We start from the raw sequence: 14,350 nt of genomic DNA on the forward strand, positions 1-14,350 counted from the left end.
TACCTCACCTGTCAGACCAAAGAAAAGGGGATCCATGTTGCTTTCTTCTTTTTACTCTCATCGGCATCATCTCACTCCTTGCGTCGTTGCCCAATCGAACAGGGTGCACTCGCACGAGGATCGGGTTCCAAATCCTCAGATGATCTAGCGCTATCATGGATAGATTATGGAAGGTTGGTGAGACCAGGAGTAGCAAACAAAATCTTCTCTTGATACGAGATGCCGATGCTTGTTGGATGAGTGTCGCCAAGTGCCGGTGCGAGATCTGAATTCATGGTTCCATCCATCACGTGACGGTCGATCAGCACCACACATCGACTGACTTCCACCGCATCACCACTCATTCTCCATCTCTCAACATCTTCAATTCTTTCACCTTGTTTATTCACCTACCCTATGTTAATTAAACCAGTCAACAAAGTTCTAGCATGTGATCCCTTCAAGACCACCAGTTCACGGTCTAGTCATGCAATCGCCACAACAACCTTCGTCCCCAACATGATCTCCCCAGCCTGAGGTGACGTCGCAATGTCCTTCGGCTGCCCCGACTAGCTTGCTTGCTTGCTTCAACATCCATCCAAGGTTAGATCACGCAATCGCTGTCACAGTTCATCATCATCGACTCTGGTTTGCGGGAAAGAAAGATCAAGACTTCCATTTGCAAAGCTGGCGGGGCTTCGAATGCTAACGACCAGGAAGCTACCTAATCCATCCTTCACCAATTTGCTGCTTTTACTCCTTTTTGTCTGTCTGCATGTGCTCTTGGCACTCGAGACTTGAGGGGCACGCTCATGATGGCGTCCAGCTCCTTTTGATTCCAGCCATGATATCATATCCATGTCTTGTACCAAGTTCATCCAATGTGTTCCCCTTTCCACCTTCTTCCTCCTCTATCTAATGATGCTGGCTCGCCCGCCCCAAATCCCCTTCAAAGGTAATTAAACAAATAGTCGAGAAGGTTGCAAAAACTGGCTGCAACTGCCTACCAAGGCATGAAAATATCTGTCGTCATAGTCCTCCACAATGCCATGTTGAAGTGGTAGGATCTGCTTGTGGATGCTCAAAGCCAGGCTCGGGTAACCGGGTATGTGTAAAACAGAATGCCCCAAGGAGACGACGCAACCTCAGAGACCAGCCCTTCCCATCGAGGGAGTTGTCGTGTCGCTCAGGAGTCCAACTCCTAGCATTAGTAGTCCCTTGGGACCACCAAGAATCGAACTGCTCCCTTGGAGCGACAGGAAGAACAAGCGAGCCAAGACATATCTGCCTTGGATGACTTGTATCCCCTCAATAAAAAATAATAAGACCCGCGTTCAAGGTTTGTGCCTGGGGCTAACCCAAGCGTTGAAACCTTGAATGACCCATGCCGTTTGCTGACTTTTCCCCCAAAGCCGACGAAAAATCATCCGCCTCCCAAAGGACAGGATGCCGCCGAGTACCAAGACGCCGAGAATCGAAACCGATGAGAAAATAAAAGCCCATAACCCAGAAATCTGTTCGAAGAACCGTGTCATCGTGATAGTGAGCTGTGATCTAGAGGTCGCCGCCTCGATCATGTTGGGCCGACACGGCCTTCTCTTTTGGGCCCAGCCAACCCAAACCGAATGAATGCCCTCAGCCAAATTCCGGAAGCCCCCAAACGCCACGCATGCAGAGAGGTATTATACAGAACCGAGTCGCAGAAGGGCCTCGACGGCCTCCCGCTCCTGTGCGTCAGAGGTACCCGCCAACGCCGAAAAGTCGATATGTGCTGGTTGAGGTGGGCGCGCCATGCCGGAGCTGGCGGAGAAAGAGCGAAGTCCACCTGGTGTATATACAGAAGAAGAAACGAAGCCGCGGTCCGTCTGGGCCGCAGCCTGGTTGGGGTAGGACTCGGCTCGGAGAGCAGCGGCCCCCACCGCTGCCCAGTCCTCGTCGTCGGTCGCATCCTCAGGGTCGTCGTTCATGACGACGTCGTCCTCCGGAGCCTCAGAGCACGAAGCTGACGCGTATCCGTCCATGGACATCTTGTCCGCCTCATGCTCCATCATGGAGATGTCGTGGTCATCATCGTGGGAGAAGTTGACCGAATCTCCGTTGCTCGAAGACGCCATAAGTCGGGCCCGATCCTGTCCTCTACCGCCGTTCTTGGAGATGGGGATGCCTGCTCCGTAGGACGAAGGGGGCGTTCCCTGTCGGTGTCGCGCCGGCTGTCCTCGCTGGCGGGCATCCCATCGTCCCCATCCCACCTTTTCAAATTCCACCTCTCCAGCCAGTCCACCTCCTTCGCCTCCCCGACCTTCCAACGCTCCCACAACCAGTCGCCTCGCCTTTGTTGGGGGGATCCCTGAGAACCCGGGGACCGAGGTGGTCAGGTATCCCATAATGTGTCGGATCGCCAAGGGACCGTGGTTGAGCAGGATCTCTGGCAGGTGATATCGGGCGAGGAGGGAGCTGGTGATGGCACCCGACGCCTCGAGGGCAGGCGATACAGACCGGCCGTGGTCCGAGGACTCGTGAAGGTCCAGGTCTGAGTCGATAGGGTCAAGCTTGGCCTTCTGGAGTTGCGCCTTGAGCCCGTGAGGCGGGAGGGAGGGAGAGATGGAGTTGGGGGGAGTAGGGAGGGGTTGAGATCGTGTCACAGTCGCAGGGACACTCCGAGCCGCTACAGCAGTTAAGTTGTCTCGGCTCGAGGAGGCCTGGGGGATATCGCGAGAAGCCGCTGCCATGGTAGCCATGATTACCGGATTTCGGTCTTGTGTGTATGCGCTTCCGAACGAGAGAGTCTGAGGGAGGGAGTCGACGGTCAGCGCATGAGATCTCGGGCAACAAGACAGAAATGCGATGCGATCCTTGCGACGCACGAGTCGGCGGGAACGAGGAAGAGTCGTGGGCATGATGGGCGACGCGGTGGTGGTTTGAGTCACCGAGGGCGGGCTGATATGTACGTACCTAGTTCAGAAGCCGGATAGACGGAGCGCTGGCAAGACAATGTTGCGAACGACGAGGCGATAGTATGGCAGGCGTGGCAGAGCTGACGCGATGATCTGGACTGTGACAGGTGACTCTAATACGAATCGTGATGTTCCTTAGTTGGTGTTGTTGTTGTTTGAAGAGAAGGAAAAGGGAGGGTGCCTGGGAGCTGCGAAGGTCGGATACAAGTACATGGCCGGCCAAGGGCAGGTGAACCCGTGTGAGTCGTCGGGTACGTACTTGCAGCATCGCGAAATGGAAGTGCCCTGGAAGTACCTGCTCTCACTCATTCCCACTTACTGTAGAGCGCTGCCAGGTGTGCACGGCGGTGCGTGTGCTGGGTGCAGGTAGCGATAGGCGCAGTCTCGGGGCACGGGGGGCGAATCTGTTGGAGGAGGTAGGTGTGGATTTGCGATTGGGGTGCCTACTTGGTCACTATGGGCACGCCACCATGCGCCAGCGAATCACATGCGTTCTCCCAGCGAGAGCCACAGCTGCGCCGCGGCCCAAAGAGGTCAAGCGGCCTCATCCTCCCCCGTGTTTTGGAGATGCTAAAGGGGCGTTGTCCTAGCAAGAGGCATGCTCACTGATAAGGTTGAAGGGGGGGAATGCGACACGCACCGGGTTCCTGATGCTATGCTTGGGTGTGCTCTAATCCGAAATCAGGTCCCAGGATCAAAGGAAGCCTTGGACTGAATGACTGGAACCCAACCAAGCCGAGCAAGAGTCATCAGCCAGGTCAGGCATTTCCTTGGTCTTGTTCGAGATGATTCTGTCGCCTACATTTCCCGTTCCGAAGAGGGGTTCTCCCCTTTGTTTTGTGATGCCCATGTAAAATTTGTTTTCATTGTCTCTGATCCATCGCATCGTGGGTTCCAATTCCCAAGGAGCCGGTAGTCCAGGGAGACGAGCCAAAGCGCAACGGGGAAGCCAGCCGGGCCAGCCAAACGAAATAAAACTGCCGTTTCACGCCCCAGTGAGCTCCAGTGTAGTCCAGCGTAGCACAGCGCAGCGTCCACTGCGAGGCTCGCGCTCTTCACTACGGCTCCCTTTCTCCAGTCCCGCGGTTCTCTCTCATTAACTGCGAGAGCATTAAATGTCGGCACGACTTCCGGACAGAGTAAACTGTTGTCCAGGAAAAGCAAGCAGGCAGACGCAGGCAGGGTCCCAGGTCCAGCCCTGGATCTACTGGTCCTGCTTAGTATCGGGCATCGGGGGTTTTCGGCCCACGGAGAGGAGGGGAGGGCTGGAATTCCACCACCGTGATATGTGCCATGATGTGCGCAATGGTGCTCCATCCGACTGCTTCGCTGGCCGCAGGTGCTCTCTGCCTTGGACAAAGAGCCCGAGACTGGAGACGGGGGCCTCAAGTGCCCGTGTCCGGCGCTTCTGCGATGCGGCACCGGCATCGTCATTGTGCTTCTCAAGCTCCTTCAGGGGCCCGGAGGCGGACCCCGTGTCGACGACGGCTGGCCCTGATCTCTCGGTGAGATGGGGCGCGCTCTCTCGTTCCAAGTCTTTCAGCCTTCAATCCATAACAAAGTCTGGGGATCACTGGGCTAGTCCTAGTCGTGACTCTGCTACCGGTGTCACACTTAGCGTGTAAGAGGTACATTGGCAATGTTCTTTTTCAGGCCAACGCCTCTCACCCCCGAGACCACGGGGGCCGGGAGATTGGGGAAAGATTGTTGGACTCTAGCCGGTGTTAGTGCTTCAACAGCGGCTGGGAGCGACTCGACATTCGTCCACCTGATGATGGTGGCCAGCATTCCTGCCCTCCATCGCCGCCAGGGCCTGGGCTTGGGTTCTGATGGGGAGGATTAATTTGGCTGATTCATCAAGTGGTGGCACCAATTCTCAAGATGCCTTGCCAGAGACAGTCCAACGAAAAGTCATGGGCGTCATGGGATCTTGATGGAGAAAACTCACACCCATCATGCTCGCGAAAACGTGGTCGTCGTCATGACATGCAGAGCGGCAGCAGCGAAGCGGGTCACAAAAATACTGCATTCGACTGATCAAGGGGGAAAATAAAGGAGACACAATATGAGAGATGCAAAGCCCCTGACGCACATACCTTTCTGTCACCTCTCTTCTGTGCGTTGTGATTTTTGATACCCACAAGGGCCCGTAACTCAGCACTTATTCGCAAGGACAAGGTTCCAGGGGGTCCTCTCCTTGGTGATATCAAAAGAAGTGACGGCTCTGGCGTGCTAAAAGCCGGGCCAATTTCCAAGGCCATGCCCTAGCCCGGCTTGTTGTTAGTCGGCCCTTGGGTCTGGAAAAGGAGTTGCGAGACATGGCAATAAGCTTGCGAAGTCTGAAATTCTGGAAATTCTTGCGTGTGCCATTTTTGCACGTACCTGCGTACTGGTAGAAACCTTTTTCACACAAGTGTAGGGCTAGAAGCCTGCGGAGAGGGCAAGATGCCGGCGAACCCCAAGCCTCCCGTGTTCCAGCAACACATCCCGTGTCCATCGTGATGGGGGTGTGCTGTTATCACGCGCCATCTGTGTTCCCGTGGCACCGTGTCATGGATAGTAATTCGTACGGTTCCTCTCTGACATGGTCATTTGTGTATCCGTTTCTTGTCCGGATTCGCCCCCCTTTGTGCACGAGCCGATGTTGGTGTAAATGTTGGCTTGGTCAACGAGTAGCCCTAATCAGTTTCCAAAGATAGGACGCCCTCATCATGCTCACCACATCTTGACCCCAAGTACCTAGGTATCCGCGCAAGCTGACTCTTGATTATGATGTATCTCGCTCCGGCTTCGCGCTCGATACCAGGCCATGACTGACAAATCCCATCCGTAATAGTGTTCCCACCGCTCAGACGTGTCAGCTCAGGGCTTGTCCCTAACCTCTCTGGCCTCCGGTACCCAGGCGCCTTGTTCGTATCGTGATGGATGGCTGAGCTCAGGTCTGAATGGCCATGCCATCATGGGCCTGCTGGCACATCGCACGGGTCAAATATCGCGCACTTCCACCGTTCGCATGCCACTCTTCCCAGCCGCGAAGGGCAATCCGTCATACCAGACGCGCCAGATTCCAGTCTCGATCACCTCAGCAAGAGTCGTCGCCAGTGTACGACCCGTCACGTTCCCAGTGTGCATCCCTTTGATTGGGTTCGCGATGCCGTAACTATTAGTGACCGTAACCGTTTTCTGATGCCGGCATCGTCACCCAACAGCTTTTGCTCCCCAGAGGTGGAGGCATCCGGCCTTGCTCCGGCTGCGAAACCTCCCCTCTTTGACGCTCCGTCGAATCAAGGAATTCATCCTTGAGCGCCTGCGTGGCCCATCATCCATTGACACGACCCCACGTTGGACGACGCTGCGTCGTGGGCCTCTCTTGGGCGATAGACTTCCCCATGGCCAGTCATCCCCAGCCACACGAGGTGCCATGGGGGCCACGCGCATCCGACAGACGAGAGCCACGGGTTCGCTCAATAGTCCCGTTGCCCCGCGCACTTGAAGCCCGAGGCTACAATCAATGTGTGGGGGATTGCGAAACTCCGTGGCTCCGCCGTGCCGTGGGCGATCCCGGTCTATCCCGCTCCGGGTCCTCCGCACCAAGAGGCCTCGTCCATTCGTCCCAACCAGGTGGTAGACGCACAACCGTAGCCTGCCTATTGCCGAGTTTAGTCAACTGATGATTGCCGTGCTTACACCAGCACAACGCTTTCGGACATGCCTGCGGTTACTATCCCCCACTGCCAAGTTCCATCCCAACTGAGGGGGTGTAGAATATATGCCGCCGCCATGTTTCGACATCGTCACGATGCTCAAATCACATCATCGGGATCGTGCGTGTGCATTAGCCTACTAGTTGATAGGCTTGATCTCGGGGTTGAGTCTCAGAAAGTCTCTCGGTCCACAATGAGAATGAGACAATGGGGCGTGCAGGTACGCTGTCGAAATGTCGTCAGCTACCCAAGTCGGCAGTTTGTTCCCCGCCGATATCATCGAGTATTCACGAAGCTCCGAGTTGTGATTGTGGCTTTGACCAAGGGTCCATGAGCCCTGAAAGAGCCGAGGGCCCGAGTTTTCATGTAGCAAAGACGAATTCGCGGCACGCCTAGTTGATAACGTCAGTGATACCATCCGAATTTGTGTATCGTTGATGGGGACATACCGTTCGCAGAACCCCTAGCTTCTCCTGCGACTGCATAAACACATGGCGGTACTGAGCAATGCTCTCCCGCAGCACTACTTCCCTGCTCGTACGACCTTCGCAGATAGCTTTCATCTTGAGTTCCATTTCTTTGCGGAGAAATGGCTTGCCGAGACTCGTCTCGAAGTTCATTCGATCAAACCCCAGAATCAATGCCACACCGAGCTGGGTGGGAACGAACACCTTGATACCTCTTCGCCCACCAGAAGAAGCTGCCCCGCCGCGTCCTCCGCGTCCTCGGCCACCTCGGCCACGTCCACGTCCTCCTCTTGCAGCCGGAACTGCGTCCGGCTCCTCGTCATCTGCCGGTGCCTGGCCTGATCGCTCAATCGTAACAACATATTCCCTGTCTTGGATCTTCTGGATGTGCTCTGCCATGGTTGCATCTGTGCCGATCCCATTGGCATCCATAAGAGCGATTAAATCGGCTTCGGTGAGATAGTTGGGTGCCGTCGTTTTTCCTTCTGTGACCATGGCCTCGGTTGGCTGGAAGCGCTCCCCTTCAGTGAACTTGGGAAGCTCCGCTGAGTTATTCCACTTCTCGTAAATGAAGACCTCGAGATAGTTCCTCTCTAGAACGATGACTCCATGGGCATTGAAACGCTCCTCTCCATATTCAAGCTCAACATCGGTTGCCATACCTTTGGCATCATCTGAGCAACAGGCAAGGAACCGACGAACAACATACTCGTATAACCGGCCCTCGTCGAAACTCAAGACGGACGGCGCCGCGTATGTGATAGGGTGAATAGGAGGATGAGCTTTGTCGTCGTGTCTTCCTTCTCTCGGTTGTTGAAATGCGCCATTCGCGAGACCCTGGGCAAAAGTACCCCATCTCTCATCAGGGGTCTGTTTCTGAACAAGAGCTCTGAGATTCATTCCTCTATCAAAACGGTCAGTTTCGGTTCGAGGGTAGCTGATGAAACCCTTGTTGTAGAGTCCTTCAGCGATAGTCATGGCTTGTTGTCCACTCATACGGAGGAGTCTTGTTGCAGCCTTTTGTAGTTCAACGGTGGTGAGAGGCAGAGGCTTGAACTTGCGCGTCGGCTTTTCCTGAACCTTGGTGACAGTCGCCGTTTTGGCCGCAAGGCAGCGTTCATAAAAGATCACTGTTGACATCCGATCAAAAAGTCGGTTGCGCAGCCAAGAGAACTCAACCTTCTTGCCCTCCCTGCTATGCATGACTTTGATGCCCCAGAACGGCTCCGGGACAAAGTTTTTGACTCGAAAGTAACGGTCCACGACGAAGCCAAGGGTTGGGAACTGGCACGATCCTGAGCAGTTAGTAACGGGCTCAGCTTGTTGGTGGTAGGTGGCATACCGTAACTCAGAGTCAACTTTTCCATGGGCCCGCCTAGCGGTCTGAGGTTGTTCGTGATGAATCGCGTAAACGCATATCCAATGCGAAGATCGAGCTCGATTCTTGTAGCAACGGCATTGACTTGTTTCTCATCCAATTCTGCCAGACTCCTGGCTGCCGAGAGAACATGGCTGTCGATGTCAGTTCGGGTCCAGGCAGGGATAGGATAGGGGAGCCTACCCTCGTTCAACATTGCTGAATCTCGCACGTTTGACCTCAATGTCTGGCTTGCCCTTTCGCGCGGCTTCGACAATCTCGTGACCGATATGCTCTCCTTCACGATCGCAATCGGTCCATATAACAAGCAGTCTGGCAAATTTTGCCTGGGACTCTATGTTCTGGGCAATCGATTTCTTGTCCTGGAGCCAGTCAGTGCCAAATCACACCGGTGAGAATATGGGGATTCACATCGTAAACACTAGTGACGATGGGCGCATTGAAGAGTGCCTCTGGCGGAGGATGGCTCCAATTCTTGTACTCTGGAGAAAAGTCGACGTTGGTCAAGTGGCCGGTGACACATGTCATGGTGACGGAGCATTTCCCCCATCGCTGGCCAAAGTCAAAATCGAAGGAGTAGTTTTTGATGAATTTGTTTCGGGTATTGTGCTATTGCATTCTCGGTCAGCATTGACTTTCCCGGGGACAAGGAGATGGACGTACTGTGGTGTGAGAACCACCAGAGAGAATCCCAGCAACGGCCTTGGAGATGGAGGGCTTCTCAGCCACACAGAGCACCCTCATTGCGACGGTTTCTTGGTGTTTGAAGGAGTAGAGATTCTTGACCGAGGCTGGTTTAGTCGCTGATCATGAGAAGAGAGGCTGCCTCAGGCGTCGAGCAGTCATGAAGCTGCCGCGGTGGGAAGGCACGGCACGCAGAAGGAGCACAGTCAACGACGAGACGCGTCGCAGTGATAATGATTCGCTGCCATATTCCTCCAGAAAAGCCGCCCTGATAAGATGATCCGCCCTATTTGTACGGCTTCAAGGTCTTCTTCACATCAGCCGACGTCCAACAATTCGCGTTTCAGAGCTCGCGCTTTCACGATGGACAAAGGAAAGGCGGTGCGTGCCGAGAGTTGAAGTTGAATTTTAACTCCCCTGCTCGCCTCCAGTGGCTTTACAGGCGGGTCCTGGGCCTCAAGCCACTAGCCACAGCGGCTCCATCCGCTGCGTAGGCGATCTTTAGGGAGCCGGGGCAACAAGGCACAGGGCCAAGCCGAGAGTGGCGTGTGTCACTTGAGGTCCCTAGCCCCAATCGATCATCTATGACGCTGCCAATTCCGGGCTTCTTTAAAACATCAGTAGGAGAACGACAGAGCCTGGACAAGCATACACGATCTTGTCTCTTATTTCTTGGGTAACATAATGGCTTTTCCTTTTCTCAAGTCCATCGAGGACTGCGGCGACTATGCAAAGACTGTCGAGCCCTTCATACCCCAGCTCTATGCCCTGCCGGGACAGATCGTCGACAACATTGCTGACCCCTCTGGGTTGAGGCAGCTGTACATCGATACAAACCCTCTCACCTCAGCTTTTGCAGCTTCGGTTGCTCTTAGCTTTGTCTTCCTCGTCGTGTCTGAGATCAACCGAAACTACTCCCAGGTCGACCGCATGTGGAGTCTGCTTCCCAATCTCTACATTGTTCATCTGGCGGTCTGGGCTCGTCTTGCTGGTGTACCATCTTCGAGAATTGACCTTGTGGCGGCTGCTACAACTGTTTGGAGCGTAAGTTTGAGCAGATCTCATGCAAAGGGGTATCTTCTAACGGCTATATCTGCAGTGCCGTTTAACATATAATTACTGGCGTAAAGGCGGTTACAGCGTTGGATCTGAGGATTACCGATGGTATGTATACTTCCAAAGGTGGCCGTCCACTCAACTTACACGCTGCAGGGCGATCCTACAGAAATACGTTCCCAAGTTTATCTTCTTCATCTTCAACGTTACATTCATATCGTTCATTCAAAGCGTTCTTCTCTTTGCTTTCTCTTGCGTTCCCGCATACGCCATTTTGCTCTCCACAAAGTTTGAGCCTGATATCACAACTGCCGATGTCGCCTACTTTGTCGTGGAGATTGCTCTTGTTTTCAGCGAATGGGTGAGCGACGGCCAACAATGGGGTAAGTGTTGTAGTCACAGTATATAACGCTCGTTCTAACATTGTTAGATTACCACCAGGCCAAGCACCAGTACCAAAAGGATGCCAAGGTGCCCAGGAACTACAACTATACCCAGGTTCAGCTAGATCGGGGCTTCAACACCTCGGGACTTTGGTCTTACAGCAGACACCCCAACTTTGCCGCCGAGCAACTGGTCTGGTTTGTGTTGTACCAGTGGAGCTGCTTTGCCACCAACAACCTATACAGCTATACCTTTGCCGGCTCCGGGGCCCTGATTCTTCTATTCCAGGGGTCGACGTGGCTTACTGAGCGTATCACTGCCGGCAAGTACTACGAGTATTCCCAGTACCAGAAGCATGTTGGCATGTTCATGCCAACCTCGTTCCGTCCATACAAGACCCCTGTTCAGCAGCCCAAGGTCATCCGAACTAGCGAGATTGCAAAGCGGATGGAGAACAAGAAACAAAAGTAAGAGCAATGCCTTTCTCCACGGGATCACTTGTTTTACCGTATCCCACATCCAAGGATACATCAAGGCAGCCTGGCAAGCAAAACACATTATCAATATACGAGGAGCAGGGATAGCGAGGTTTTGGGCGCACTGTTGGGGGAAATAGATTGGTCGGGGGGCATCAACATAGAAAACACAAATCTAGTCTGCTTGTCTATTGTCTAGGATAGTCTAGTTTTTCTCGGCCGACAACAAGAGGTCGCTCAGCTTATCGGCATAGAACGAAGGAACAGCAATGGCATCTTCCTTTTCCCAGTCCGCCTTCTTGTGCACACCCGTCAACACGTGCAGCGTTCCACCGAGTTTTCCCTCGATGCCGAACTTGATGTCGGTGTTGAGTCTGTCGCCAACCATGCATGTCCGGGCACGGTTGAGCTGGAACTTGCCCTCGACAGCGTCCATCATGGCCTGGCTAGGCTTGCCAAGAGCCAGGGGCGTCTGTCCTGTTGCGTGAACAACGGGGTAGTGGCATGAACCAGCTCCGAGGAAGAAGTCCTGGTGCATGGGCAGCGTCGAATCTGTGTTGGTGGCGAGGAAGATGGCACCTCGCTTGACATAGTGCATGGCATGCGCAAGCTTGAGATAGTTGACGTGAAAGTCGAGGCCACACAGGACAACACCAACCTCGGGGTCGAGCAGGGAGCCGTCAGCAATACCCTTGAAGTCCTCGGGTGTGATGTCCCGTCTGAAGGCCTCGTCCGTACCGCCGACGTGAGCAATGCCTTCAGACTCAAGTTCCTTCTCAATACCAGCCTCGCCGATGATAAAGACCTTGTGCTTTCCCTCAGGGAGCTTCAGGATGCGGGAGATGTAGATGGCGGCAGAGTAGCTGGAACCAAAGACATCGTCCTTCTCGCTGGGGATGCCCAGGTTGGTGAGCTTCTTGAGGTACTCGTCGCGAGACTTTGTAGAGTTATTTGTGACGAAGACAGTCCTCTTTCCTAGTGGAGTGTAAGTCGTTGATCTTGGCTGTATATGGTTGTGACTCAACCTTTTGACCTCAGGAGGGCGATGGTCTCGGGAATTCCATCATACACATGATCGCCGGACCACAGGACACCTATAAGTGTTATTTCATGCACGAAACTGGATATCGGTTCATCCTACCATCACAGTCGAGCAAAAAGACCTATCAGAAAACATGAGTGAGTACGAGGTTATGCGAGCTGCGTGTAAATCACTCACATCAAACTTGTCGATGAACTCGTTGACAGCGGCAGCGTCGCCGGTGAGATATTTTGGGTTCGACATCTTTAGAGGTCTGTAAAACTCTGCTACGACACAAAAGTTCTTCTATCCGTGTTGCTTGAGTGTCTGAGCGAGAAGAGGTTGAGTGGCGGACTTGACTCGGCGAGTTGTGGAGCTTAGTCATGTCGCATCCATCTCGAGTGAAAACTTAGGAACCAAATGGACACCTTCTCGAAGTTTTCTACGGCAAATATGACAGGAAGCATGATTAAGAGGCCGCAAATGGTTGCAATAGAAACAGTTAAACATGAAATACACAAATAATACATCAAAATATGACTGATCTTCCAGAGTCTTCGATATTCACAAAACACCCTGCCAACTACAGGGTAAAGCTGTGATGAAGCGATACCGGCTCATGTTAGTTCGTCAACAAAGACCCCGCTGACATCATTGCAGCAACAGAGCCCCAGACGGAATTAAGACCCGGATGACAATCTCTGCATGTCCGAGACAAGCTGCCGTTATTCCCAGCCTCCGATCCCCGAACCAAACCAATTGGCCCCCAGAAGAAGTTTCCGTTCCTGCCCTCCCGCGTGGTGGCGACGGATGGAGGGTTTAATTCCTTTCTCCACGAGGCTCGGTGAAGGAGATAAGGGTCCAATGGGTGAGTCTCCATTGGTCGGGACAGGGCCCTACGAGTAATTCGGCAACGCCGCTGCTGTCATCGGTGGGTTTTTCAAGAAACCCATCCTCCCAAACACACTTTTCTCCCCGAGATAACCGTCTTATCCGCGAATGAGCAGATGCCGTTTCCCACAGCCGAAGCTGAGAAGTGACGAGAGAGAAATGGACACGCTACGCTACGCTATTACCGAGATACTGACGGAATCTTTCACCGCTTTGACAGGGCAGCTTCCGTCTCTAGCGTGGCGGCGTCGACATCCACCATGGATGCGTGGACCCTGAAAGCTGAACTAACGTCGCACGGGGTCCAAGGGGTTTCCACTCTCTCGACTAAGGTAGACCCCGAGAGAAGTTTTGAAAGCTGACCCGTGTTCGCGTGTTATAAATACTCTGTCAAGCCGTTTCCCAGGTCCATCCTTGCTCCATCTCCTTTACCTCCTTTCATCCTTTGACAACTAGGTTGACGTGGCTGTCTGCTTCCCCGAGAAAGGCCGAACATACAAAAAGCACAGGCACGCGACATCTGGCCGTAGTTGGAGAGCAAGCAGCTTTGTCCTTTTACCCGCAAGCAAACTCTTCCATTTGCAGCATCCATCCATACGTATAAAGGGAACAAAGCCCCTGAGACGAGACCGGCCTTCCTCCCCACTTTCGCAACACCATCACTTCAACTACTTAGCCATATTTAACACTACCTCTCTCACAATGGGAAGCACCACTGTCAACCACGTCGAATCTTCGACCACTTCCAACAACTCCCACGGCTACTTCAACGCTCCCGTGGACAAGACGTCGTCCAGCGAGACCTCCCCCTTGTCGACCCCCGGGCTAAAGGCAGGCGAATCTGAGCACAGCGCCGCAAGCAAGCCTATCCCTGCACTTCTCCGCGACTTCCCCAAGCCACAGGACGAGCTCGACGTCCAGACCATGCTCGATCGCCATCCAGGCCGTTGGACCATCCAGGGCCAGATGGAGGCCAATCAGCGACGCGCCAAGCCTGCGCACAACGAGGAGGAGCTCAAGGCCCAGCGCCATCAAGACTTTGAGAAGGCCAAGCAGGACCTCCGTGCGTTCCAGGGACACCTTCGCACTTCATCTGGGCAATGGCGACCTTGAGCTGAGAGCTTTTGACTTGGCGAGTAGCCGGCGCATTGTTTAGAAGGTTATACCCAAAGATTTTTTTACGAACGAATCATGATACTACGATCAACGATGTCCTACGGGACTTGTTACTGTTGCATTGCATCGCGGAGGAAGGAGGGCGCATGGTTTAGACTTAGACAGAGCGAGTCGAGTGTTGCCATTGTGTACTAGTATAGAGCATGCATAGACATGGATAATAGAAATTGCATCAGTCAA

General features: G+C 53.7%; 5 protein-coding genes across 5 annotated transcripts; 2 read left to right on the plus strand and 3 right to left on the minus strand.

Moving 5' to 3' along the window:
* Positions 1-1,661: 1,661 nt before the first annotated feature.
* LRP88_09709 (putative Sin3 binding protein-domain-containing protein) lies at positions 1,662-2,876 on the minus strand (the record flags this gene model as incomplete). Its single annotated transcript, XM_083246190.1, has 1 exon — positions 1,662-2,876. The coding sequence occupies one exon, from the start codon at positions 2,874-2,876 to the stop codon at positions 1,662-1,664; it is 1,215 nt and encodes a 404-aa protein (XP_083097303.1).
* Positions 2,877-6,999: 4,123 nt separating this feature from the next.
* Positions 7,000-9,226, minus strand: LRP88_09710 (DNA topoisomerase 3; the record flags this gene model as incomplete). Its single annotated transcript, XM_083246191.1, has 6 exons — positions 7,000-7,029; positions 7,087-8,399; positions 8,447-8,616; positions 8,666-8,844; positions 8,894-9,091; positions 9,146-9,226. The coding sequence occupies 6 exons, from the start codon at positions 9,224-9,226 to the stop codon at positions 7,000-7,002; spliced, it is 1,971 nt and encodes a 656-aa protein (XP_083097304.1).
* A 624-nt stretch (positions 9,227-9,850) lies between these two features.
* LRP88_09711 (uncharacterized protein) lies at positions 9,851-11,077 on the plus strand (the record flags this gene model as incomplete). Its single annotated transcript, XM_083246192.1, has 4 exons — positions 9,851-10,210; positions 10,266-10,330; positions 10,379-10,605; positions 10,653-11,077. 4 exons carry the CDS (start codon positions 9,851-9,853, stop codon positions 11,075-11,077), a joined length of 1,077 nt encoding a protein of 358 aa, XP_083097305.1.
* A 210-nt stretch (positions 11,078-11,287) lies between these two features.
* Positions 11,288-12,367, minus strand: LRP88_09712 (4-nitrophenylphosphatase; the record flags this gene model as incomplete). Its single annotated transcript, XM_083246193.1, has 4 exons — positions 11,288-12,057; positions 12,108-12,176; positions 12,224-12,245; positions 12,302-12,367. 4 exons carry the CDS (start codon positions 12,365-12,367, stop codon positions 11,288-11,290), a joined length of 927 nt encoding a protein of 308 aa, XP_083097306.1.
* Positions 12,368-13,696: 1,329 nt separating this feature from the next.
* Positions 13,697-14,107, plus strand: LRP88_09713 (uncharacterized protein; the record flags this gene model as incomplete). Its single annotated transcript, XM_083246194.1, has 1 exon — positions 13,697-14,107. The coding sequence occupies one exon, from the start codon at positions 13,697-13,699 to the stop codon at positions 14,105-14,107; it is 411 nt and encodes a 136-aa protein (XP_083097307.1).
* Positions 14,108-14,350: the final 243 nt, after the last annotated feature.

Source organism: Fusarium phalaenopsidis (assembly GCF_050370095.1).
Source record: "Fusarium phalaenopsidis strain FUZ10S chromosome Unknown contig_32304, whole genome shotgun sequence".
NCBI lineage: Eukaryota > Fungi > Ascomycota > Sordariomycetes > Hypocreales > Nectriaceae > Fusarium > Fusarium phalaenopsidis.